The sequence below is a fragment of the Ovis canadensis genome, chromosome 20, assembly GCF_042477335.2.
Source record: "Ovis canadensis isolate MfBH-ARS-UI-01 breed Bighorn chromosome 20, ARS-UI_OviCan_v2, whole genome shotgun sequence".
Lineage (NCBI taxonomy): Eukaryota > Metazoa > Chordata > Mammalia > Artiodactyla > Bovidae > Ovis > Ovis canadensis.
Window position 1 is genome coordinate 18,783,607 of NC_091264.1, and position 26,977 is coordinate 18,810,583.

Here is a 26,977-nt window from a genome sequence, read left to right on the forward strand (position 1 = left end):
CTGCTTTCTTAATAGATAAACATAAGCGTCCTGATTGCTGTCTCCCTCCCTGAAGTTAGTGGTATGTTTCCGTCCTGTAATCTGTTTTCTCGCTCTGTTCAGAATAACGACATCTCAGCCTCCTGTCCTACCTCTGAACACTCCCACCCGTCTGCAGACCCCAGAGGGTGATTTTGAGGGAGGCAGGATGCCCTTGGAGGCTGGAATGAGAGCCTTTCCTTAGAAGCTGAGAAACAGGTTCCTAGAGATTTGGGGGTTGGTACTGCTCTTTTTGATGGCTTTACCGTTTCCATATTTGTTTCTACATTCTTTAAATGATTTTGAGAGGAAAGTTTCCTGACTGGCTTCTGGCCTTAGTTAAGTTTCTGGCTACAGTGTTTTACACTTAGTATTCAAGGAATATTTGGGAAGTCTTATAAAATCCTATGTCGATAGAGCTGGCTTTAAGTAATCTCTGTGGTTTATAGCATCCTGGGTGGGTGGGTCGGTGGGTGTGTGTGTGTGTGATGTATGTTTGAGAAGAGAGTGTGTGTGTGTGATGTATGTTTGTGAAGAGTGTGTGTGTGTGTGAGAGAGAGATGTATGTTTGTGGAGAGTGTGTGTGTGTGAGACATGTATGTTTGTAGAGTGTGTGTGTGTGTGTGTGTGTGAGAGAGAGATGTATGTTTGTGGAGAGTGTGTGTGTGTGTGAGAGAGAGGTGTGTGTGAGACATGTATGTTTGTAGAGTGTGTGTGTGTGTGTGAGAGAGAGAGATGTATGTTTGTGGAGAGTGTGTGTGTGAGAGAGAGAGAGGTGTGTGTGTGAGAGAGATGTATGTTTGTGGAGAGCATATGTGTGTGTGTGTGAGAGAGAGAGAGATGTATGTTTGTGAAGAGTGTGTGTGTGTGTGTGTGAATGAGAGAGAGAGAGATGTGTGTTTGTGGAGAGTGTGAGAGAGAGAGATGTATGTTTGTGGAGAGTGTGAGAGAGAGAGATGTGTGTTTGTGGAGAGCATGTGTGTGTGTGAGAGAGAGAGATGTGTGTTTGTGGAGATATAAACTGGTGCTTGTTTTAGTCTTTTCTGATTCTGTGTAATAACCAACCTACTTATCTTATCTGTGATATTTATTGAGTGTCTACAATATGTATACCGCTGTTTATCTCAGTAGAAGGATAAAATACGAAAGTCTGTTAAAACCACGTGGCTCTTGTTATCTTGGAGTTAGCTGGTTGGGAGAAACGAGATGTGCCTGCACTCTGAACAGTAAATTTGGAGGGCAGAGAAGTATATGACTCTTCCAGGTGCCAGATTAATTGTCACAGGCTCAGGAGCAGGACTTCTGGCGTCTCAGATGGTAGAGAACTCACCTACTGTGCAGGAATTGTGGGTTCAGTGCATGGGTCAGGAAGGTCCCCTGGAGGAGAGCATGGCAGCCCGCGCCAGTATTCCTGCCCGGAGAATCCCATGGACAGGGGAGCCTGGCGGGCTGCAGTCCACAGGGTTGCAAAGAGTTGGACAGGACTGGGCAGCTAAGCACGCTGGAGTTCAGGGACCAAAGAGGGAAATGAGGGCTGGAAAGGTGAGTGAGGCCCCGGAGGAAGTGGGGCTGAATGTCTGCTCCCAGGATGGGGAGACCTGTGCAGGAGGGCTGTGACCAGAAAGGGTGTTCTGCGTGGTGGTACCCTGAGGGTAACAGTGCACGGGGCCTGAGCTCTTTGGGAGGAACACTGAGAAGTTGCCAGTTGGATTAGAAGGATACGTTGAGGTAATGGGGCTTAAATAGATTGAATGCAACAGATACTCATATATGGTCTCATCTAGGGCTAGTTGTGGATTTTGCTGAAATTTTATACATGCAAGTTGTTACATTTTTCTGCATTTGCTTTTGGCTCACAAAAGTTTCTGAGAGAAATGAGTGTTGACTGAAAAACTGAACAGTCTAAAAGGTGAGAGTTACATTTGGTGAACAAAACAGGCCTCAGTCCTAGGACACAGCCTCTCAGGCGGCTCTGAGGGACGGCTCTGAAGAGGCCGGGGGAGGCCAGGATGTATGGGGGCTTTGCAACAGAGATCAGGTAGTTGGAACATCAGAAGACTACCTGATTAACCAGAGAAAACAAGATCTCTCAAGTTAATGAATTGAGCGCTTTTCTGTGTATGGGAAGGTGCAGGCCTCTGAGCTCCTCGAGCTTGTTTCTTTGATCTGTGCCTCAGGTGCCCGGGGCCAGGATCCCGCGCTTTCTCACCCTGACGTGAGTTTGATGATGGTTTGATGGTTTTGGGGCTGGTGGTTTGAAACTCAGGTGTTTTCATCCTGAGTTCCCTCAGGGCTCATGGTCCAGGCGGCTGTAATGTGATGGCTTGGTGGCTGCAGCACCCTTTGTTTACCAGTACAGACAGGAGCAGTGTTGAAGATTGGATTGAAAAACTCTATTTCCACACACTCTTAGTATTAAGATTTGCAGGAGTTGTTATGTCAATAAGTACACACGTAAATTTCATATTGAACTGACGAGTGAAAAACCTCGTTAATACAGCATATGTTTTTTCCCAGGCCGGACCTGATAGACATGAATACTGTTGCTGTTCAAAGCAACCTTGCAAATTTAGAGCACGCTTTCTATGTAGCAGAAAAAATCGGTGTCATAAGACTTCTGGATCCTGAAGGTGAGTGAATGTCTTGACCAGATGTTGACGGCCTGGAAGGTCTAAGCTAAAGTAATTGATCAGCATTTTGAAATAATTCATGTTGCTGCTTTTAGATGTTGATGTCTCCTCACCTGATGAAAAGTCAGTAATAACATATGTATCATCTCTCTATGACGCATTTCCCAAAGTCCCTGAAGGTGGTGAAGGCATCGGGGCAAATGTGAGTATTGATTTTTCCATTCTGAAGTTGATAACTCAGAATTGACTGAATTCTCTGAGAGTGCTTTTTGCAGTCATATTTTTTGTTAATATGACTTAAAAGAAATTGAAGTGTAGTAGATTTACAATGTTCTGTTAATTTATGCTGTAGAGCAAAATGATTCAGTTATCCATATATTTGCATTCTTTTTAAAATGTTCTTTTTCATTATAGTTTATCATAGGGTATTGAATATAGTTCTGCTAATTCCAGCCTCCCAGTCCCTACATCCCCCAAGCTTCTACCCCTTGGCACCCATCAGTCTATTCTCTATGTTTGTGATTCTCTTTCTGTTTCATAGATAAGTTAATTTGTGTCATATTTTAGATTATGATACCATTCATATTGTATGGTAATCGTCTTTCTCTGTGTTAACTTCATTTAGTACGATAACCTCTGGGTCTATCCATGTTGCTACACATGGCATTATTTTATTCTTTTATATGGTCAAGTAATATTCCATTGTATATATGTACCATATCTTCTTTAAAAAAAAAACAATTTTGTCTTTAGTCTCACACGAACAGCAACGGGATCCATTCTTCCCCAAACTCCCCTCCCATCCAGGCTGCCACATAACATTGAGCAGAGTTCCATGTGCTATATAGTAGGTCCTTGTTGGTTATCTGTTTTAAATATAGCAGTGTGTACCTGTCCATCCCAGACTCCCTAATTATCCCTTTCCCCATCCTCCCCTGCCAGCAATCATAAGTTCGTCCTCTAAGTCCGTGAGTTTCTCTGTTTTGTAAGTCAGTTCCCTTGTATCATTTCTCTTTAGATTCCGCATATAAGGGATGCCATACAATATTTCTCCTTCTCTGTCTGACTTCCTTCGCTCAGTATGACCATCTCTGAGTCCATCCGTGTTGCTGCAGATGGCATTATTGCCTTCTTTCTCTTGACTGAGTAGTATTCCTTTGTATATACGTACACATTTCTTTATCCGTTCATCTGTTGATTAACATTCAGGTTGTTTCCATGTCGTGGCTATGGTGAAGAGTGCCGCTATGAGCATAGAGGTGCATGGATCGTTTTGAATGAGAATTCTGTCTGGGTATATGCCCAAGAGTAGCATTGCTGGATTATATGGTAATTGTATTTTTAGTTTTCTGAAGAGCCTCCATACTGTTCTCCATGGTGGCTATAACATTCCTACCAACAGTCTAAAAGGGTTCCCTTCTCTCTGCACCCTCTCCAGCATTTATTGTTTGTTGACTTTTTAATGATGTCTGTTCTGATCAGTGTGAAGTGATGCCTCGTTATGCTTTTGACTTGCATTTCTCTAGTAATTGGTGATGTTGAGCATCTTTTCACGTGCCTGTTGACCATGTGTATGTTCTCTTTGGAGAAATGTCTATTTAGAGCTTCTGCCCACTTTGCAATTCAGTTGTTTTTGTGTTGTTGAGTTGTACAGGTTTATAGTCTTTTAATGTCAAATATTTTTTAATGGATTTGAGTTAATAGGCTACTCAATAAATTGATACTATATGTATTTTAATGGTACCATTCCACCATTACTATTCAAGTATAACTCAGAAACATTTCATTTAGGTAGGTTATTCAGAGTTGCATGTCATTTTGGAAATGAAAACTGGAACCACTCAATTGAGAGATTTTTTTTTTTCTTCTTTTTTAATGTGTTGCTGTTTAACAGCACCCAGTTTGCTATCCTTCTCTCTGTAGAGACTGTCTCACTTCTGAAATCACTTTCAAGTTTATAGACATAGATGATCCCAGGAAGTAAGGTCGCTCTGTGTTGTGCTCTGATTTGAAGGTGAGGCCCAGAGGAGGGTGATTGGGTTTTGCCAGACTAACAAGGCTTCTCTGTAGCAGGGCAGGGTCTCTGACACGTGGCTCTGGGTTCTTGGTTTAGTTCCGTGCTTCCGGAAGCCTGCAGTGTATTTTCGCCGTGCGTGTTGTCATGCTGGCCCTGCTGACGAGCACTGTGCTTCTCTGGGGGACAGGATCCCCACCCCACACATGCTGTGCTCTTGGGGGACCCCCTCGCCCTGACTTCTCCGCTCCTGCAGCTGCTGCCTTTATTCTGTCTCACCTTGAAGATTTGGGAGCTCTCTGGTCTCTTGTGTTGCCTCCGTGTGCTCTGGTTTAGGCTTGTTCCTCTTCGCTCCTCTGTGCTCTGTCTTGAAGACTGGTCCTCGAGCAGCTTGCTGCCACACTCACCGTTCGCTCCAGTGTCCACTGTGACTCAGTCTGGAGCTGCCTGTGGCCGCTCCGCGCTCCTCCCCACAGCCTGCACGCAGCTCCTCACTCCCACCCCTTTACCGGGATGAGGATGTGAGCTTGCTTGTGGCCTTGCTGGCTCCCCTGATTTTCTTCTACCATCATCTCTGCACACTGTCGGCATATTAACTTGGAAACCTTCCACGGCTCCATGCGGCTTGCAAGGCTCAACGCGGTCTAGATGTGCTGACCTCCACGGCTCTGCACGTGTCATTCTTCCCAGCAGCAGTCCCCACGTGAGCTGTTGGTGGTGGCCAGGGCGTTCCTGTCTGAGTCCGTGCCCCCGTCCCACGCGTCGCCTGTCTGTCCCTCCCGCCGCCCACTCACAGTTCCTGCTCACTGCACAGGGATGGCCTCTCCCAAGAGGCCTTCAGGTGATGCTTTCCAGGCACATCTGTGCTCACCTCACTTTTTATCTTGATGCCTCGCATAAACTACCTGCTTTTGTTATTTCAACACTTCTTCAGTACTGCTTTTCATTTTGCATAACTGTTTATATTATGACTCTCTCTTGCCTTTTCGTCTAGACAGAAAACTCTTTGATAAAGGGATCATCTCTTAAAGTATATTTTTATTACAGCGCTTAGCACAGTGCTTTGAACATCATAAGCACTTCCTCAAATGCTTAATTGAAGAAAACATTTGACAGTCTTCCATTCTCCTTCATTTAAAAATAAAAGTTTGCTTAAGAAGTATTGAATCATTCCCACCATGTACATTTCCTGTAGGTTTCGTTCCTGTCGAGTTTCCTGTGTATTACATAGTTCTGTGAGTTTCAGATATCAGGTAAACTTAGAAAGGCTAGCAGAGAAGGTAGCTCACCTGGCTTTCGCAGGCCATTACTCCCTCTCTTGACTGCCTGGGAAACACTCCAAATTGATCATGGTGTTTTTTTCTGCTACATTTCAATGCAGCCTCAGAAGCCTTCTTAACATGGTGCCTCAGTCAGCCTGGATCCTTGGATCAGAGTTGGCATTCCTTAGGCGAGTCTTAGTGGTCAACTGTTGATAGCATGTTTTTAGAGCTGTTTAAGTGGACAGAACTGAGACTGGGAGGGAATGAAGAAAACCTTGAACTGGTCCTGTCGGGCTTAAAGACCCGCGGATCCACACAATGACCTCTGGCCAGACTGTGTTAGACATGAATGTTGCCATCTGCAGATACAGACCTCCTTTGCCATCTTCTCCTTGTAGGATGTCGAAGTCAAGTGGATTGAATACCAGAATATGGTCAACTACCTCGTCCAGTGGATCAGACACCACGTGGCCACTATGTCGGAGAGAACATTTCCTAATAATCCTGTAGAACTCAAGGTCTGTGTCCCTACAGAAGTTAAGTAGGGTTAAGTTTATTACTAAACCTTTAAAAAAATGCTGAAATGGTTTTGTCATTTCAGAAACTGAAGAAAAATTACCCTTGGCAAGGTACCAGTCAGCAAGCAAATTATTTATTTATCCATCTTCTATTTTATACAGAGGAAATGGAAGTCGACACCAATACTTAAAACATCAGAGCAACAACATCTTAAATTTATAGTCCCTTCACTTTGCATTGTTGAGAGTTAATATGGGAGGGTCTCTGGGAATGACACTGCTGTGTTATTTTTGGAACCTGGGAGACACCTGGAGCTAGCAGGTGGCCGGGACAGGAGCTGTGTGGGAAGCCTGTGGAATACAGGGGTGGCCGGGTGTGTGCTTGTGGTCACATCCTGTTAGAAACGGCCTCAGAGGCTTCTGTGGTACAAGATGTACATTCAGTGTTTCACCACGAATTTGAAAGGACGTACCCGACTCCCGGGGTAAATGAGTTCCTGGTTTAGTAGAACAGGTGCTGCTGCCTAAGAAACTGGGTCCATCTCTTTGTCAGAGACGTCACAGAGGTATTAAAAGATGGTGTAGTTGTATAAACATCGAAAATAAGTTGACTCTTCTTGTACCTTGGGATTTGTCGTAGCAGAGTGGTGGACTTTATTTCAAGAAATGGCTCATGTGAATATGAACAACAAGGTCTAATTCCTTGAACTGTAGACATTGTTTTCCTGATAGGAGTTTCAAGAATGGTTCTAATGCAGGAAGGGCCCTGTTCACATGAGCAGTTGCGTCCACGCATTTGGACACAACGTCTGTGGAACAGCTTTTACTCACGCCACCATGGGGAGTTTGTCCTTGGCACCAGGCTCCTTGGTGCATGTCCATGTGATGCTCCTTCGGGTCTTTCTGAAGCAGTTTTGTGTGATGTCTCCCAGTGTGGATGGTAACCGCTCCTGGCAGGAAAGCGTTTCTCCTCCTCCCATGACCACATCTACTGTGAACAGCGTCAACACACAATGGCATGCTGTGGTTATTCACCGATGGACATCCTAAAATGTTGCACTTTGGGTTTAGCCAACTTCTAGATTTCAAGTTCTACTTATTTTCAAATAGATTTATTGTCCAGACATTTGAGTAAATTCATGCTGGCTTCTGATTAGTGCAGATGCTTAAATTATTGAAGAAATTTGACTACACAGATTACTTGCTGGTGCCTGGGATAAGACAGGATATAGGGAAAAAATACATCATGGGGAAATACCAAATATTGGGTTTGCCAAAGAGTTTATTTGGGTTTTTCTCAAAGGAACTTTTTGGCCAACTGAATAATTTTCTTAGTCAGCAAAACATTAAGTGGAATCCTTCAGAGAAATGTGTCTTCTTGAACACTTTCATGGACTTGTTTTAAAGCAGCATGAATTAGGATGAAATAATCAGTGAACACTTACTAAATGTGGAGCTATTTTATCAACATAATTTTTAGAAGCTCCTTGTTAATAAACATAATGAACATATATTTAAGAGATTCTCAAATTACTATCTATAAGTTAGATAGTAATTTAATTATATGGCTCAAACTTTTATAATACTAGCAGGACCCAGTAGCATCTTTTTAAATTGTAAGATCTGCTTAATTTGGCCATGGGACATTGAAAGCAAACTTTAGTCCTGTCTATCTGATGAGAATTCTGTTTTTCAAGGATAGACCATGAAATAGAGAAGAATGCTTCCCACCCCGTTTTATGAGAATTGCATCAGACGATTTTTCCAAAATGTAAAAGCTAAAGTACAGCATTTGCAACGTGTATCTTTTAAGGGATGTGTCTTCTTATTTGGATGATGAGATCCTTAGTAGAGTTGTGGTTCCCTGGCGGCTCAGCTGATAAAGAATCCACCTGCAGTGTGGAGACCTGGGTTCGATCCCTGGGCTGGGAAGATCCCCTGGAGAAGGGAAAGGCTACCCATTCCAGGATTCTGGCCTGGAGATGCCCATGGACACAGGAGCCTGACAGGCTACAGTCCACGGGGTCGCAAAGAGTCAGACATGACTGAGCAGCTAAGACACTGTTGTGGTTTTCATTATCCGGATGCCTGGGCAGCATTTGTTGAATCGGGCTCACAGCCCTAATTGCATCCTCTTCAGATCCCTTAATCCTGTTTACCAGCTGTCTGAGAACTGGCATCCTTGATTGTCCTGTTTTATGAAGGAATGCCTCCCCGGGTGGGACAGTGGTAAAGAATCTGCCTGCCAATGCAGGAGATGCAAGAGATGCGAGCTTGATCTCTGGGTCAGGAAGATCCCTTGGAGTAGGAAATGGCAACCCACTCCAGTATTCTTGCCTGGAAAATTCCACAGACAGAGGTGCTTGGTGGTGCAGTCCATGGGGTCTCAGAGAGTCAGACATAGCTGAGTACGCATGCCATGCCACCCAGGGCAGGTGAGAGAACAGAAAGCAAGAAGTCGTGACATTATGTGATAATGAACACAGATTTTTGAAGTTCAGCTCTTCATTGTTTTCCCTTTCATTTTAGGCACTTTACAATCAGTATTTACAGTTTAAAGAAACAGAAATTCCACCAAAGGAGACAGAAAAATCAAAAATTAAACGCTTATATAAATTATTAGAGGTAAGAAAAAATTTGCTTTGAATTGGCAAATGTCTCCTTTTAAAAAATTTTATTGGTATAGCTGATTTATTATAGTGTGTAAATTTCTGCTGCTCAGCATGGTAACTCAGTTATATACCTCAGTTATGTATGTATTTACTGTGCTGTGCAGTAGGACCTGCTGTTTGTCCATTCTCTGTATAATATTCTTTGTATCTGCTAATCCCAAACTCAGTCCTTCCCTTCCCCCTTTTCCAACCCCTCTCCTTTGTCAACCACAAGTTTGTTTGCTCTTTCTGTCTGTGATTCCGTTTCATAGATAAGCTTTTTTGTGTCATCTTTTAGAGTCCATCTGTAAGTGATATTATATGGTATCAAATGTAATCTTTATTAAAAGTCTGTCTTGATTTAAGAAGCGTGATTTTTAATGTCTTTGCTTCACATCACCTTTTTGTGCTGTTTTCTCTAGATTTGGATAGAGTTTGGACGCATCAAACTCCTTCAAGGTTATCACCCAAATGACATAGAAAAGGAGTGGGGAAAGCTCATCATCGCCATGCTGGAGAGGGAGAAGGCTCTTCGTCCCGAAGTTGAAAGGTTGGGGGCATTCTCTGCCCTGGGTGTCCAGTGAGGGGGTCCACTTGTGGTGCAGAAACAGCTCAAGATTTGGAGACATGCCAGGCTGGACCAACATTAGCCTTTTCCATTTGCTTATTTGCGTGACCTTGGCTAAGTCTTTCTGATTCTCCCATTTTATCTAGAAACTCTTCCAAGAGGTTTGAGGAAGGAATCAGGGAAGTAATGTTGGAGGGGGGGCCTGGGTTGGTGTACGCAGTTGCATCTCATATGGCGGTTACAGATTTAACAGTCAGGAGGACCCGTGAGAATTTCTCCAGCTTTTAAGTCACCAGAAGCTCATCCGTATATAACATAGGTTAACTGTGAGCTTACCTATGTTTTGGGCTACAGCCTTCTCTCCATGGGCAGTGAACCCTCGGTTTAAAGAAGGGCAGTGAGGCAGCACCCGGAGGACGTGTGATCGCTGGTTCAGTCCCGCCCTGCCTGTGGGCCCAAAAGCATCCCTCAGCTTCCTCCTTTCTCTCCTGCCTCACCAGGCGCCCCAGAAGGTCGCCTTGGTCCTCAGGAGGGGTTTGTTGGACGGTCCTTCCGTTCCAGCCTGAGCTGTGCTGCGTGGGGCTCGTGGTCCGAGTCCCTGAGGCCGGCCTTCTAGTCCTCGGCGAGCTACGCTGGCTGCCTCTCAGGAACACCGGCCTGCCCGTTTCCCAGCCTCCGCGTTTGTGCGATCTCGGCACTGTCTTTTCCTGTGGCTGGGTCATCTGGTTCATCCTCTCCTTACTCCTGACCTTCCTCTGATCTCAGCTCCAGTATGATCTCAGCTCCAGTATGATTTCCTCCAGAAACTTTCCGAAGTCTCCCAGGCTGGTTCAGGTGTTTCAGTGTTGACCCTCCTGTTCCACGTAGTCCTCCTTCATAGACTCATCTCGGTTGTAATTTATACATTTCTCTGCGATTGCTTGAATGAGGACTGCCAGTTCCACAGAGTGAGCATGCAGACAGATTCCTGTGTTTGTGGTTCCTTGTACTGCCCACAACACTGGCTCTGCGACCCGGAGGCCCTCAATATACTGATGTTCTCTGCACCCACTCCTAACTTCCACGTGGAAGAAGTGTAAACTAATGCATTGAAGATCAGAGGGTGGGTCTGATTTGTCGGGCCTTTATGACATCATTGATGACACGCTTGTTAAAGCAGAGTATTATGTCTGCATAAATGGATCCTTTTGAACTGGAACAAGTGCAAAATACCCAGGATGGACCTTGTAGGGAGGAGATGATTCTGGGTGGTTCAAATGAAATGCTCAGCTTCTAATCTGATGAAAGGATAGAAAAGGTGCCAGAGAAAGGGGGCAGAGTTGATTTTAGTCATCAGAATAGCAGCTGGATTTCAATTTATGTAAATAAAGAATGATGTGGTTAAGAGTTCAGGGTCTAGGAGCCAGTCAATCCTGGATGAATTATTAGCTCAGTGTTCATGCCATGTAATCTTAGACTCACTATCCTCTCTAAACTTCAGTTTCCTCATTTGTAAATAGGATGTAATAGTAGGAACCACATTTGGTGGTTCTGAGTATGTCTATAAAATGGTTAGTTAATTTCCTGGCACCTAACAATTGCTTCAGAAATGTTAGGTGCTGGCTGCTATTATTATTTTGTGCTTTTCTGTTTAGTAACTATATTTGACATGGCACTCTCAAATTCCCTTCTAAAAAGGACAGTGTCTTCTCTAGTTGGGGAAGCAGCAGTTTGGCTTTGCAGTGTTGGGGATAGGAAAATATTTAGCATGGCTGATTCAATGCCTTCATTTTTCTTGAAGCAACACGTTTTTTGGCATGAGCTCTGTGTTGCAAAATAATAGCTCTGTGGCATGGGAGTGTGTGAAAGGCAAGTGAGAAAGAGCCAATGATCTTAGGCCAGGTAATAACCTGTAGAAAGGAAAAACAAGCGTAGACAAATTGAATCTCCAAGCATCACACTGATACTCTTCTTAGCACTTTGGCTTTCAAAAATAAAAAGTAACTTTTTAGTGAGAGTAGACCTAACATTCCTGGGGGCGGTTCCTGGGGGGAAAAAAGGTACCTGGGCAGTTTTCCAGTTAATGTAACCTAATCAACAAACTCTGTAGTGGTTAAAAAGGAAAGGTGCTTTGCTTCTTATCAAAGTCGTTTGTAGGTGTTTGTATATACCAGTTTTTTAACCCTGTGTTGTTCAGTAAAGAGGTGGTTTTTCCAAAATGCTAGGATGAGGCTCTGATTGGCTGTTTGTGTTCTTTTAGCTGATGACTGGTATTGCCAGAGTAACCTGGTTGTACTTTGGCTTCGGCGAAACATCAGAGTTGTTTTTGAGTTGGTGGCAAGTGAATGACTCTTGGTGAAAATATTTGGCAAGTCTTGTCCAGTGACACCCCATCAGCCTGCCTTGTCCGTACATGTAGGGCTTTAGTCCTAGGCTACAAAAAAAAAAAAAAAAAAAAAGGCAGACCGTAGCTAGCAAACCCATGGCTCTAGGCGGGATTCTTTTGAGTAGCTATCAGCGTATTATTTGCTGCGTGTTGAATATGCATGTTGGGGCATATTTAAGGAGCCATTAAAAGCGGTAACAGGCAGTCGCCTCTTTTCACCATTAGAAGCAGCACTTTCTGCAGACTGGGTACTTTCTAGTCATCTTTTAATGGTGGAAGAAAAAACATCCTTGCGAGATAAAAATGCACAGCAGTAGTTACAGTTACCGGAGCAGTGATTCTGTGTTTAGTAACACGACCAGCACTCGGACTAGTCTTGACTCAAATGAGAATTTCCTCTCGGTTCATTGTGGTCCAACCCTGATCAACTCCTGTATTAGCTTTGGCAATGAATCCTTTGATGGACACAGGTATGGAGTCCTTGGTATGGGATTGTGGTTTTTCTTTTGGCGGGCCGCGTTTTTCAGGGGCGGCTAGCTCCCTAACTTCAGATGGAGGGACTTTATTTTATTTTGTTTCTTCTTTTAGGTTGGAGATGTTGCAGCAGATTGCTAACCGAGTTCAGAGGGGCAGTGTCATCTGTGAAGACAAACTGTTGCTTGCCCGAAATGCTCTCCAGTCTGTAAGTTCATTTCAGGAGCTGCTGGAATTGCTGTAGAGGGGTCGGTGTATTCAGATGAAATAAAATCTTGTATGCTTCCCAGGTGGCTCAGACGGTAAAGGATCTGCCTGCGGTGTAGAAGACATGAGTTTGATCCCTGGGTTGGGAAGAGCTCCTGGAGAAGGGAATGGCACCCCGCTCCAGTGTTCTTGCCTGGAGAATTCCCTGCATAGAGGAGCCTGATGGGCTACAGTCCATGGGGTCCCAAAGAGCCAGACACGACTGAGCGATAGAGGAGCCTGATGGGCTGCAGTCCATGGGGTCCCAAAGAGCCAGACACGACTGAGCGATAGAGGAGCCTGATGGGCTGCAGTCCATGGGGTCCCAAAGAGTCAGACACGACTGAGCGACTAACGCTTTCACTTTCATGGCCTGCGGGGTCTAGTTCCCCGACCACAGATCCAGCCCACGCCCCCTACAGTGGGCACGCCGAGTCCTGACTGCTGGACCACCAGGGAAGTCCCTGAGGCTAGATTTGAAACGTGTTTGATTAGTTAATGTAGAATTAATATTTGAATTGTTTTAAAATACAGGATTCTAAAAGGTTGGAATCCGGGCTGCAGTTTCAGAATGAAGCGGAGATTGCTGGATATATCCTTGAATGTGAGAACCTTTTACGCCAGCATGTAATTGATGTACAGATTCTTATTGATGGAAAGTACTACCAGGCAGACCAGCTGGTGCAGAGGTAAGGGTGCTTCTCAGTCAGCCTTGTCCTCCTCTGTGACTGTTCCGTGGCCCCTCATTGAGAATGCAGAATGTGGCGATTTTATGTAATCGTCGCCAAGCTCTTTCTTGTTGACAATGTGTATCACATTAATGGTGTCATATTTCGGTGTGTTTAGTAGGTTTTGTGCTTCGAAGATAAATAATAGAAAAAAATTTTATGATACATATAGTATTTAACCCTGTAGTAACTAACCTACAGTTGAAATATTCATGTGTGATATTTGAAAAAGGGACAATAATGAGAAGATTATCTTTAAGTCAACTTATCAGTTTTGTGTTTATCTTATGAAAATGCTCATAACAAAATATTGGGAAATATGTATATAAAATTGTGTCTCTGAGATGTGGATTTGGGGATAGGAATGGAACATTTCTGGTTGTATATAATATATATTACGTAAATAGCTAAATATATGAGATATATATATAAGGCAAAAACTATGAATGATGCTTCAAAAGAGTAATTCTGCTTTTAGAAATCTACAGTAATTCTAAATATAGAAAATATCTTAATAAATATAGGGGAGAAAGTGTCCATGTCAAAAATTTGGAATCCTGTGTGTCAAATAATAGAATGAGCATATACTATGATAGTGTTGTAATTGTGTTCAGTATAAATTACAGTTGTAAAGATCATATGATAATATAGAATACTTATAGTACAACATTGAGTGAAAAAATTATGATGTAAATTTTTATCAGTGTGACTGTAATGACATTTTAAAATAGACTTTATTTATTTGAGCAACTTAGATTTATAAAAAATTGAGTGGACAGTGTACAGTTCCCATAACACCCCTTCAAAGCCTCCTGCCCTGTTATTAACATCTTGCACTAGTGTGATGCTTTTGTTACGGCTGATGAGCCAGTATTGATCATTTTGGTAATTAGAGTCCCTAGTTTTAGGGGTCAGCCTTTGTGAAAAATACCTCCTACATTATAGCTTACGCATTTTGATTTTCTTTTCAGGGTTGCAAAACTGCGCGATGACATCATGGCCTTGCGGAACGAATGTTCCTCGGTATACAGCAAAGGCCGCGTGCTGACGACGGAGCAGACGAAGCTCATGATATCAGGAATCTCTCAGAGTTTAAACTCAGGATTTGCACAGACCTTACACCCCAGCATGAACTCAGCACTGACTCAGGGTCTCACACCTTCCCTGACCCCGTCTAGCGTGACCTCGGGCCTGTCGTCAGGGCTGACTTCCCGCCTGACCCCGTCTGCCACTCCTGCCTATACACCTGGCTTCCCATCAGGGTTAGTTCCAAATTTCGGCTCAGGAGGGGAGACAAGCTCCCTGCAGACTCTGAAGCTGATGCAGATCCGAAAACCCCTTCTCAAGTCGTCTCTGCTGGACCAGAATTTAACAGAAGAGGAAATCAACATGAAATTTGTTCAGGACCTTTTGAATTGGGTGGATGAGATGCAGGTAAAAATATTTACTTTTACTTGAGTTTCAGGCCTTATTGCTACCAGTTGTTTTTTTTTTTTTAAACCTCATATCTTCCTATTTAAAGGTGCAGCTGGACCGCACTGAATGGGGATCAGATTTGCCAAGTGTTGAAAGCCATTTAGAAAATCATAAAAATGTCCACCGAGCTATTGAAGAATTTGAATCTAGCCTTAAAGAAGCTAAGATCAGTGAGGTATGTGAATTTAAAGTCTGTACGTATATATTTCATCCCAGCTTCTGCTTTGCTCTTTCTGTTAAGACCCTATTGTCACAGGATAAAAGATACATTGCCAGTGAACCAGAATTTCTTAAGATTCCTAACCTGCTATCTTTTTATCCCATGTTATAGATCCAGATGACGGCACCTCTTAAACTAACTTATGCAGAAAAGTTACACAGATTAGAGAATCAGTATGCAAAACTCTTGGTAAGTTTTTTTTAACTTTCCTTTCCCTTTATATGGCAAAGACATGATTCTTACCATGATTCTCCTTATAAAGAATACATCCAGGAATCAAGAGCGGCACCTTGACACACTCCACAATTTTGTAACTCGTGCAACAAATGAACTTATTTGGTTGAATGAGAAAGAAGAGGAGGAAGTTGCTTACGACTGGAGTGAAAGAAACACCAACATAGCCCGGAAGAGAGACTACCACGCTGTGAGTGCAGCTTCTGTGGCTGAATGTTACACGTGCCTCTCAGGTTTTATCATTTCCTAACGTATTTATTTCAATTAGGAATTGATGAGAGAACTTGATCAAAAGGAAGAGACTATTAAGTCAGTTCAAGAGATAGCGGAGCAGCTGCTTCTGGAAAATCACCCAGCCCGGTTAACCATTGAGGTGAGTCAGAAAGTGTAATATGGATATTTGAATATTACCTTTCAGATTCTTTTATTGTTTGTGGATAAATAGAAAAATGCAAACGGTCAAGCTTTTACTACAACCTGGCTCAAAAATAACACTTCTGACAAATCATACTGATGTGCCTTCAGTTCTGCGTGAGGTATATCACCCATTTGTGTCAACCCCTGTGGCCAAAGAGATGTAGGACAGTAACTCTGAAGGACCTTGGCTTGTCAGGCTTTGAAGTTAGTTTCTTCCTGACCATGTGATGTTGCATGAGGTTGTAACCTTGCTGGGTCCCATTCACTTACCTAAAACGGGGGAAGTTGCTCCTAACTGTAGAGTTGTGTGAGGAGGAGAAAAATGCTGCTTAGTTCAGTTCTTGATACATAGTAGGTTCTCAAGAAGTCCTAGTTATTATTATTTCATTTACTAATCCTGTCCATGATCTGGCTCTGAGAGGAATGTCCTCAGGGTGTAACACACATTTCAGACCCAGAAGGGGAGGGCTGACCTGGAGTTTATCAGGCTGCCCGTAAGGTGCAGGTGGGGTGGGGGGTGTTTAATTTTTGGGCCTGATATATGCTAGAGTTAGTGACTTTCTAAATGTGCTGGAGGTTATGTAAGAGGGGGAGAAGTATCAAATGTGGACAGTTGTATATTTCCAGAGGAAGAAAAATGAAACTGTGCTTACTATGAATGGGATGTGCGGTTGAGGAAAGGGATCTGAGAATCTTTGTTCCCTAAAATAATTTGTCATGACACAAAAAATTCATGAAATTCTAGACCTCATCTGGAGGTCTGGGGAATGTTACAGTTGCCCTTCTTTAATGTAAAACTGTGATTTTCATCCCCAGGAAATGCCACGTAGAAATGTTAAGGACCTGGAAGAGTCGGGGTGGGGGTGGGGGTGGGGGTGGAGCACTAGGGAAAGGAGATTAGAATCATGACGGGTCTGGAAATACTTTCATACTATATAGGGTCAACTAAAAGTGGGGTAACGAGCAGTGACAGCTGCTAGGAAGTACAATTATAGGTTGAGACTTTTGATGGGAATGGATGAAGTGGATGTGAACCTGATTACCTTTAAGTAGAGCTGTTAGTCTAATTAAGAGGCTGTGGAAGAATAAAATTAAGCCTTAGTCATCTTTATGGTTCTTCAGGCCCATCTAAGGTATTGTAGGCGATGGATAGTAGTTAATTATCAACACTATTTTGTATTTTATGAGGAAAAGAAGCTAATAATCTAACAATGCACAGTGTGTATTTTATAGCCAATTTACTCTAAATAGCTTAATTGGAGGGAGCACGTAATGTGATCAGGAAGTGTTGCCAGATTTCCACGGTTGCCTTGTATGTTCCATCCAGAAAGCTGCCTGGACCGAGCTCAGCGGCCTGTTTCTCCCTCCAGGAGGGACCATCTTACGAAAGACAGTGGTTAGAGCAGCTAGGCCGCCCTCTTCTGGAAGCCAGGGAGCTGCACCTTAAATAGGAAAGGGTGTTTCCTGTTTCCCTGTAAGTAGGTACCTTTCCTACAGTATTTTTGCTCTCATGAAAGAGGCACCTTGTACTGAATAAAGATTCAAGTAAAAAACATTTGAAATAAAACTTCCTAAATTATCTCTGATATGATCCCATAATTACACTGATAAGGGATTGCATAAGCTTCTCCACCCTTCCCAAATAGTCCCGATAAAACAGATCAGCCTCACTCCTGCCAAGAGCTTCAAGACTAGTTTTAGAAGCAAAGACCAGGGAAAAAACTATACACCATGTACTTTGGTGTCAGAAGGGGGATTTTATTATCCAATAATACAAAAATTCAGAAAACAGACAGAGGAAAATGGAGTGAAGGAGGTGTATCTGAGGATTCTGCACAGGAAAGTGTTGGATAGCTTGCATCCATCTCAAGTGTTAAAGAAGTCTGCCTGGAAAAACAGCCCCAGAGTTAGCATTTTTCATATATATGACAAGAAAAACAAGTCAAGAAACTGAAAATTTGAAAGAAATTGGACTGACTGAAAAATGTATGCAAGACAGCAAAAGAGACACAGATGTATAGAACAGTCCTTTGGACTCTGTGGGAGAGGGTGAGGGTGGGATGATTTGGGAGAATGGCATTGAAACATGTATATTATCACATGTGAAACAAATTGCCAGTTCAGGTTCGATGCATGAGACAGGGTGCTCAGGGCTGGTGCACTGGGATGACCCAGAGGGATGGGTTGAGGAGGGAGGTGGGAGGGGGGTTCAGGATGGGGAACACATGTACGCTCGTGACAGATTCATGTCAATGTATGGCAAAACCCATACAATGTTGTAAAGTAACTAGCCTCCAATTAAAATAAATAAATTTATATTAAAAACAAAAAAAAAGGAAAAATGTATGTTTAAACTTTCAGGACTGGCTTTGTACAGGTGAGGATGTTTAGCTTAGCGGGACATTTCATGTCCCTGATTCTCAAGTCTCTGTTACAGGCATCTCATCACCTGTGTAGACCGTCGTCTTTTAACCCTGAGAAGCCTGGGTGTGTCTTGCTGTGCAGATAGCAACAGTGACTGTGTTTTCTCTGGCAGGCCTACCGCGCGGCAATGCAGACGCAGTGGAGCTGGATCCTGCAGCTCTGCCAGTGTGTGGAGCAGCACGTGAAGGAGAACGGTGCTTATTTCGAGGTATGGAACGGTCCCCGTGTCGGCGGGTGGTGCTGCAATTTCAGCTGAGTGACAGGAGCCATTTCCATGGTGTAATGTTGGGATACACGTATGTCTGATTGGGGGGGAAAGAGACAAAAATGTCTTCATTGTAGGATAGAAGGGTTATATATATGTCCTTTAGGATAAATGGAAGCATTTTAGTAAAAAGAAATACTTTAAAAACCACTTAAAATGTCAGAAAATCTTAACTTTGTCCGTGCTTCTCTCTTTGAGAAACAATTTAACTAGGGGGAGCTTTTTTTCTATCCTTCAGAAGTTTTAAAATATTCTTGCAATCTCACCCCCGCTTAACAGCTGTTTGGGCTTCCCCAGTAGCTCAGCTGGTAAAGTGTCCGCCTGCAATGTAGGAGACTGTGGTTTGATTCCTGAATCAGGAAGATCCACTGGAGAAGGGACAGGCTACCCACTCCAGTTTTCTCGGGCTTCCTTGGCTCAGCTGGTAAAGAATCCACCTGCAATGCGGGAAACCTAGGTTCAATCCTTGTTTTGGGAAGATCCCTTGGAGAAGGGAAAGGCTACCCACTTCAGTATTCTAGCCTGGAGAATTCCATGGATAGAAGAGCCTGCCAGGCTATAGAACATGGGGTCGCAAAGAGTCAGACATGACCGAGTGACTTTCACTTTCATTTAACAACTGTTTAAGTGTTCATAGATGTTCTAAAGTGAAATAGGTGTTCAATCAAAGTAATACAGGGCCATGACCACAATATAGACTAAACTTTGTTATATAGATGTATTATTTTTCATATTCTTTTCCATGGTGGTTTATCACAGGATACTGAATACAGTTCCCTCTGCTAGTACCAGTAGGACCTTGGTGTTTATCCTCCCTGTGTATGATAGTTTGCATCCGCTAACCCCCGAGTCCTAGTCCTTCTCTCACCTCTCCTCCCCCTGGGCAACCACAGGTTTGTTCTCTGGACACTTAGCATTCACTCATCATCATCCAAGTTCAAGAGTTGGTGTTTGGTTAAGGGAAGGGCTCTGGAGAAGGAAGTCTTGAGGTCTCCTTCTGTTCCCATGGTACTCACACCTGACAACTGGGGGCTTTGCTGACGTTTCAGACACTTGAACTGCCAGTTTTCATCTTTTGCTAGTTTTTCAATGATGCCAAAGAAGCCACAGATTACCTGAGGAATCTAAAAGATGCCATCCAGCGGAAGTACAGCTGTGACAGGTCCAGCAGCATCCACAAACTGGAGGACCTCGTTCAGGAGTCAATGGTATGAGCAGGAAGACCCCCGGGCTTCGTCAGTGATGCAGAGTGGGGCTAGATGCATGCCTTGTTGTATTTCTGTGTGTGGAGCTTCGCATTTTATTGGTACTCTTGGTGTTTCCGCCTCACTCAAGCATTTAAACATTCAGTTTTAGCATTTCTTTTCTTTTTGGCAACATAGCAGGAGTATTGTTTGATGTGATTGCCTTAGTATTTTAAAATGCTCTTACAGTGTTTTGTGTGTGAGTATGTGTGTTTAGTCATTTATTCCATAAAGACTTGTCAGTATTTCTATATCCTAGACACTATTTTTAGTGCTGGGACTGAACACAGCAGACAAAAACCCTGCCAGGGGTAGGATGCAATAAACATGATAAATTAGTACAGTACAATATATTTAGTCTGTTAGATAGTGGTAAATGTGAAGAAGGAAAGAAAGCAACCAGACAACACAGGGGAAGAGCGGGTGGCGAGGGGCTGACGGTTCAGACGGAAGACTCTTCTGGGGAAGCTGCGTTTGTGCACAGCCCTAAAAGAACAGAGAGTACTACAAGCTGTGTGCTTCTAAAACCCTTCTGATTTATTTCTCAGGAAGAGAAAGAAGAGCTTCTGCAGTATAAGAGTACAGTGGCGAGCCTGATGGGGAGAGCAAAAACAATAGTTCAGTTGAAGCCCAGAAATCCTGACTGTCCACTCAAAACTTCTCTTCCGATCAAAGCCATCTGTGACTACAGACAAATTGAGGTACTTTAACTCCTAGAAATAGACATTATTCATATATTCATTATTCATATATGTCTGGCATTATTCATATATTTAAAAAACAAGGTCATATTGCTCACTAGTGGTAAAGTTTTCCACTTTAAAAAGACAAAAAAATACCCAAGGTTGGGTGTGGAAAGAGACGCATACCACAGTGACCACATCTGGTTGTTCTGTTCTTCTTTTAAAACCAGATAACCATTTTCAAAGACGATGAATGCGTTTTGGCAAACAACTCTCATCGTGCTAAGTGGAAGGTCATCAGCCCCACTGGGAATGAGGCCATGGTCCCTTCTGTGTGCTTCACCATCCCTCCTCCAAACAAAGAGGCAGTTGACTTTGCAAACAGGTTTGTGTGCATTAGCTCCAGATGTAGGGCTGGCTTTGGGGGTCTCTGAAGGTTAAAGAAACAATCAGTGCTTTGGCAAAGCTAATAGAATATGGGTTTGAGCAAACTCCCAGAGATAGTGAAGGACAGGAAAGCCTGGCATGCTGCAGTCCATTAGGTTGCAAAGAGTCAGATAAGACTTAGCTACTGAACAATGACGGCACTGGATCAGAAGAACCTAGAGCTAGTAAACCTGGGATATGTCTCAAACACAGACAAAAGCCGTCGCACGTGTTGGTGGGGAGTGGGAGGGCTGAATCTTGAGTTTTCTTCCATGTGTTTCAGAATTGAGCAGCAGTATCAGAATGTCCTGACCCTTTGGCACGAGTCTCACATAAACATGAAGAGTGTGGTCTCCTGGCACTATCTCATCAATGAGATCGACAGAATCCGAGCGAGCAATGTGGCTTCAGTAAGTGCAGATCTGCACGTCCACCCAGCCTGTCCCAAGGTGCAGGCTTTTGTCATGAGGAGTGGCCTTTGTATTTTCCCTTGAGTAGGATGAGGTCCAGCAGATCCACGATAAAAATCATTTATTTATTCACTGAATATCTGTTACATGCCTGTTTTATATGAGGTACTTTCTAAGAATTGGGGATCTGGAAAGCCCATACTTCATTCAGGACAATGAAGTTTTCTTTGGGAGGCATAGTATATAGTGTTTGGGCATATAGACATGGGTGTAGTTTGATTCATTTATGAAGTTCTATAGTCTTGTTTTCCCTTGTCTTTTAAAACCTAAAGTTGTGAATGAAGAAAAAATCAATTTCCAATGATTTTCTATTTATGACTAATATAAACTCATGTCCCATGAGACCCACTTGAGATCAGTCCTATTGGAATTTCACCCTTAATACTCTAATGGACCTTTGGTCTTCTTTAGATAAAGACCATGTTGCCTGGTGAACATCAGCAAGTTCTGAGTAATCTGCAATCCCGTTTTGAAGATTTTCTTGAAGATAGCCAGGAATCCCAAATATTTTCAGGCTCAGATATAACACAACTGGAAAAGGAAGTTAATGTGTGCAAGCAGTATTATCAAGAACTTCTTAAATCTGCAGAAAGAGGTAAAGCGTGGGGATCCCTGCCTTTTTTTCTCCCTGGGTGTTTAGTCCAGGCTGTTTTCTGTTATCATTGGGACTCTCAGTCTTAGGTTTATTATGTCACTCAACCTGTAATAGGTAGAGACAGTTACTGAAGCATTAGATGGATATTTGAGGTAGGAAGATTCAGGAAGGAATTCGTTTTTTTTCCAAATGATTAAGTAGTAAAAAGCTGCCAACCAAGTTGTATGACAGTGAATTCTTAATGCATCTACTTTTAACCATTTTTACTAGTTTGCAGTGTAATGTTCAGAATAATATTTTAGTTTCAGACAAGTTTCAATTACTTTTTCATATGTTAAACTTGGATTTTTTAAAGAATATTTTTTTAAGAGAAGTTTTAGATTCATAGCAAAATTGAAAGCAAAGGGCAGAGGTTTCCTATAACCAAACCTGGATTTTATATAGGGGTTCAAGGAAAAGATTTTGTCTTGTTAATGTTTGTAAAATATAAATTTTATTCCAAATTCTTGACATCCATAAAACTTAGAGACCAAAAGAACTTTAGTAGTAATACTCTAATTTTTTTGAACATTGTTCTTATAACTAATCTGCTACTAACATATTTCACATTTTTGTGAAAACAAAACAAACCAATGTATTACTTTCCTCAGACGTCTTAAGTCAGATGTTGGTACTTTAGGTGGCATTAGGGAAGTTGTATGAACTCTTTGTAAATTGTAAGGTCCGCAGTTTCGAGGTTTATATCCTTGGTGTGGGTTTGTGGTGAGAACTGGTAGCATTAGTCTGACTGGCTATGTCTCAGTAATGGTAAAATTGCCTTATTAAATCATGAACAAGAACATCCAGACGACAGAAAATGAGGTATTTTCTAGACATTGTGCTTACTCTCGCAGAGGAGCAAGAGGAATCGGCTTACAATCTCTACATCTCTGAAGTTCGGAACCTCAGGCTTCGGCTGGAGAGCTGTGAGGACCGTCTCATCAGACAGATCCGCACCCCGCTGGAGAGAGACGACCTGCATGAGAGCGTGTTCAGGATCTCGGAGCAGGAGGTGAGGCTGCGAGCGCGTGGGCCGAGGTCAGCACACGTGGGGTCTCGGCGACCTTCACCGCTGACCCTGCGACCTCTCACGTGCTCTCTGCTGGGGCCACCTTGTGAGCTCTGACTGTGCTCACGGCTGGTGGCAGACGGGGATCCATGGTTCAGCTCTGCCTCTCACCGGGTGAACGCGGAGCACTGCGTCCTCGCCGTTTACAGGGCGGCTGCAGGGCCTCTCTGTTGGGCACTTGGTGACGACAAGCCCTGAACTAGGTGTTTGGGCCCGAGGGCTGTGTGGTGAGGGAAAGACTGACGGTAAAAGTGGACTGCCTCGGCTTCATTTCTTTGGTAAAGAAAAAATAAAAATACGTAAATGTTTTGCAGCTAGAGATGGTCATACTAGGTGAAGTAAGTCAGAAAGAGAAAGGCAGACACCATATGATATTGCTTATGTGTGGAATCCAAAATAGGACACAAATGAGCTTATCTACGAAACAGATGCAGACTCACAGACACAGAAAATGGACTTGTGGTTGCCCGGCGGGGGATGGAGTGGGAGTTCTGGATTAGCAAATGCAAACTGTAGGATGTATACAGTGGATAAAGAGCAGGGGCCTGCTGTACAGCACAGGGAACTGTCTTCAACATCCTGTGATAAACCATAATGGAAAAGAATATGAAAAAAATGTATATATGTGTGTAACTGAATCACTTTGATGTACAGCATAAATGAGCATGACATTGTAAATCAACTATGCTGCAATTTAAAAAAAGAATATGTATTTACCTCAAGAGTAATAATGGGAAATGTGTGTTTTTAAAGTGTTTGAAGAAAGAGGCCCTGTCTAATCCTTGTTTGTTCTTTGTCTTGTAGAAACTAAAGAAAGAACTGGAGCGACTTAAAGATGATTTGGCCACAATCACAAGTAAATGTGAAGACTTTTTCAGTCAAGCGCCTGCGTCTGCCTCCACACCCGCCTTGCGGTCTGAGCTCAGCGTGGTTGTCCAGAGCATGAACCATGTCTATTCCATGTCGTCCACCTACATAGAGAAGTATGGAACCACTGCCTTGATAGAAATCATCTAAACTGACTTCATACAGCTGCCATTTATATACAGATGCTGTTTAGCTAAAAATGTTAATTTTTAAGAATATAGAAAATTATTTTCTTTTCTTTATTTTTATTTTTAGCTGCGCCAGTTGGTGCTAGCGGTAAAGAACCCGCCTGCCAATGCAGGAGACATAAGAGATGTGGGTTCAATTCCTGGGTTGGGCCGATCCCTGGAGGAGGGCATGGCAACCCACTCCAGTGTTCTTGCCTGGAGAATCCCATGGACAGAGGGCCTGATTGGCTACTGTCCATCGGGTCATAAAGAGTCAGACACAACTGAAGCAACTTTGCGCGCACGTGTGGATTTGCTTTCTGCATGTGGGCCTTCTCTAGTTCAGCCAGTGGAGGCTACTCTTTGTTGTGGTGTGTGGGTTTCTTGCTGCGGTGGCTTCTCTTGTTGGGGAGCACAGATTCTAGGCGCGTGGGCATCGCTAGTTGTGGCTCAGGGGCTTAGTGGCTCCACATCTTCCTGGACCAGGGATCAAGCCCATATCCCCTGCAATGGCAGGTGGGTTCTTACCCTCTGTACCACCAGCAAAATCCCTCTAATTTTTTTTCTTAGTAACAAATACGCTAAATATTTCTGTGGATTTATGATGCTTCTTCATGCTGAAAGGGAATGAGCTTCAGAGACGAAAGCATTAATGACCTTCCCACATGTTCCCTGTAGTTTTGGTAGCTCAGCTGTTACGGTCTATTGAACTTACCTTCCAGTCTTGGTCTAAACTAGGTTTGAAAGAAGCCCCTCTTCTGTTGGAATCTTCTGCTGAAGGCAACTTGGGGGCATGGTGTGGATTCTATTAGATAGTTAGTGGGATGTTAATCTTTTAAAAAAATTTGTATTGAAATATGGTTGATTTACAAGGTTGTGTTAATTTCTGCTATATAGCAAAGTGATTGTTATATGTAGATATATTTTCTGTATCCTTTTCCATTATAGTTTATTACAGGGTATTGAATACTGTGCCCTGTGCTATACAAAAGGACCTTGTTGTCCATCCAGCCTGTAGTGATAGCTTGCATCCGCTGACCCCTGACCCCCACTCCACCCTTCTCCCGGTGCCCCCTCTGCCTCCACAGGTCTGTTCTCTGTGCCTGTGAGTCAGCTTCCGTTTCACAGATACGTTCCTTGCTGTCGTATTTTAGGTTTCACATATAGGTGCTAATCATGTGGCATCTGTCTTTCTCTTCCTGACTGACCTAGCGGGGTGTGAATGTTGTAGTATAAACCGTCATCATGCCGGCGTGCGGAGCACTGCGTCACCCAGCCTCATGGTGCGTCAAGCCTGTATTGAGGGAAAGAAACACTTACCAGAAGGGGTGTTGTTTAATTATCTTTTTCAGGTTGAAAACAGTCAACTTGGTGTTAAAAAACACTCAAGCTGCAGAAGCCCTTGTAAAACTCTACGAAACTAAATTGTGTGAAGAGGAAGCAGTTATAGCTGACAAGAATAACATTGAGAATCTAATAAGTACTTTAAAGGTATGCGTCTCACTGCTGGCTGTTTTTTAAGACTGTGCTCTAACAGTATTTCTCAGACATCAAGCATTAAATGTCTGAACTTGAATACCTCTTCTTTCATTCCATATCTTTTCTCTGTAATACTATGACTTACTATAAATAAGTATGTTGATTCATTTTTAGTTTGAGATGAGTTCTTTTCATTTGAAGTTTTTATCTTTTTGACAGTAGATTTTTATACTCTGTTCTTGTTGGCAGCAAGAGGAGTTGAAACTTAAAAGTAAATTGTTTGTAATTAGATGCCCTTGCAGAAAGATGCAGTTATTTTAAGAAATTAAAGAGGTGAATAGACTAGTTAATCTAAGAAGGAAAAGGACTGATAGTTGTACTTGTATGTTTCTGTCCTTCCACTTATAAAGCCCTGAGGAAAGATATTGTGAAAAGTTGTTTCAGTGATTTTTAATGCACACATTTATTTTTAAACAATGGGATCAGTAGATATATAAAAAATAAACAATGAAAAAGATTTATTGAGTTGGCAGACTTATTTATGGAATATGTTTTATTTTATTGATGTGCAAAATCTATTAGGCTGAACTTTATATATAATATTTTTATTTTTCTTAGGTCAAAGTACAGCCAAATATGACAATTTTATAAGGTTCAACCTAATGTAATATTTTGTATATGAAATATATTCTTTCCATTGTCTGATTTTATGTCAGTCATTTGTAAATGAGTTTTAGGCAAATGAAGTGTTTACCTGGTGAGCACCTTACACATTTTTATAACTTTGTAAATTGTTCCATTTTAGCAATGGAGATCTGAAGTAGATGAAAAGAGAGAGGTCTTCCATGAGCTGGAGGATGAGCTGCAGAGAGCAAAGACCATCAGTGATGAGATGTTTAAAACCTACAAAGAGCGTGACCTTGACTTTGACTGGCACAAAGAAAAAGCAGATCAGTTGGTTGAGAGATGGCAGAATGTTCATGTTCAGATTGACAATAGGTTAGTAGCCTTTTCATTCAGTTTTAGCTCAGATTTAATCTCTGTATTCTGGGTAAAGTCTAAATGTATTAGACTCCATATGTAATTCTTTCCATAGAACAGTTACCTTTTTTATAGGATCGCCTTCAGCAAGATACTTAACTTCCAAATGAGTACTTTTAGGTTAATCTACATGAATTTTCTGAAGGAAAAAACAATGCAGTTCTCTAGTTATTGCAAACTGATAATATCCAAATAACCATGACTTAGTAATAGGAGCGTGAATCATGCATTTCCTAGGGTGGGATGCAGTATCTATAGTGGGCAAGAAGGGTAAAAGAAACTGAAATGGCCTGATGTTCATTTTAGCCAAAGATAAAAGAAAGTCGAGATCATTTGCCCAGTGACTGAAATTAAGAAGTGAAAGGAAATGGGATAGTTTTGGGGACG

At 42.6% G+C, this 26,977-nt stretch overlaps 1 protein-coding gene across 10 annotated transcripts in view; it reads left to right on the top strand.

Annotated features, from left to right (window-relative positions):
- DST (dystonin) overlaps window positions 1-26,977 on the top strand; it is a 525,807-nt gene that overhangs the window by 324,184 nt on the left and 174,646 nt on the right. For all 10 annotated transcript variants that reach the window (XM_069564068.1, XM_069564074.1, XM_069564071.1 and 7 more), the window contains 22 exons: window positions 2,536-2,648; window positions 2,744-2,850; window positions 6,323-6,442; window positions 8,972-9,067; window positions 9,516-9,643; window positions 12,615-12,708; window positions 13,281-13,435; window positions 14,446-14,908; window positions 14,997-15,125; window positions 15,282-15,359; window positions 15,433-15,594; window positions 15,673-15,777; window positions 18,358-18,453; window positions 19,593-19,718; window positions 20,303-20,455; window positions 20,668-20,822; window positions 21,147-21,273; window positions 21,745-21,928; window positions 22,822-22,979; window positions 23,841-24,019; window positions 25,423-25,561; window positions 26,355-26,548. In XM_069564068.1, coding sequence (XP_069420169.1) covers window positions 2,536-2,648; window positions 2,744-2,850; window positions 6,323-6,442; window positions 8,972-9,067; window positions 9,516-9,643; window positions 12,615-12,708; window positions 13,281-13,435; window positions 14,446-14,908; window positions 14,997-15,125; window positions 15,282-15,359; window positions 15,433-15,594; window positions 15,673-15,777; window positions 18,358-18,453; window positions 19,593-19,718; window positions 20,303-20,455; window positions 20,668-20,822; window positions 21,147-21,273; window positions 21,745-21,928; window positions 22,822-22,979; window positions 23,841-24,019; window positions 25,423-25,561; window positions 26,355-26,548 — 3,261 coding nt within the window. The remainder of the gene's footprint in view (window positions 1-2,535; window positions 2,649-2,743; window positions 2,851-6,322; window positions 6,443-8,971; window positions 9,068-9,515; window positions 9,644-12,614; window positions 12,709-13,280; window positions 13,436-14,445; window positions 14,909-14,996; window positions 15,126-15,281; window positions 15,360-15,432; window positions 15,595-15,672; window positions 15,778-18,357; window positions 18,454-19,592; window positions 19,719-20,302; window positions 20,456-20,667; window positions 20,823-21,146; window positions 21,274-21,744; window positions 21,929-22,821; window positions 22,980-23,840; window positions 24,020-25,422; window positions 25,562-26,354; window positions 26,549-26,977) is intronic.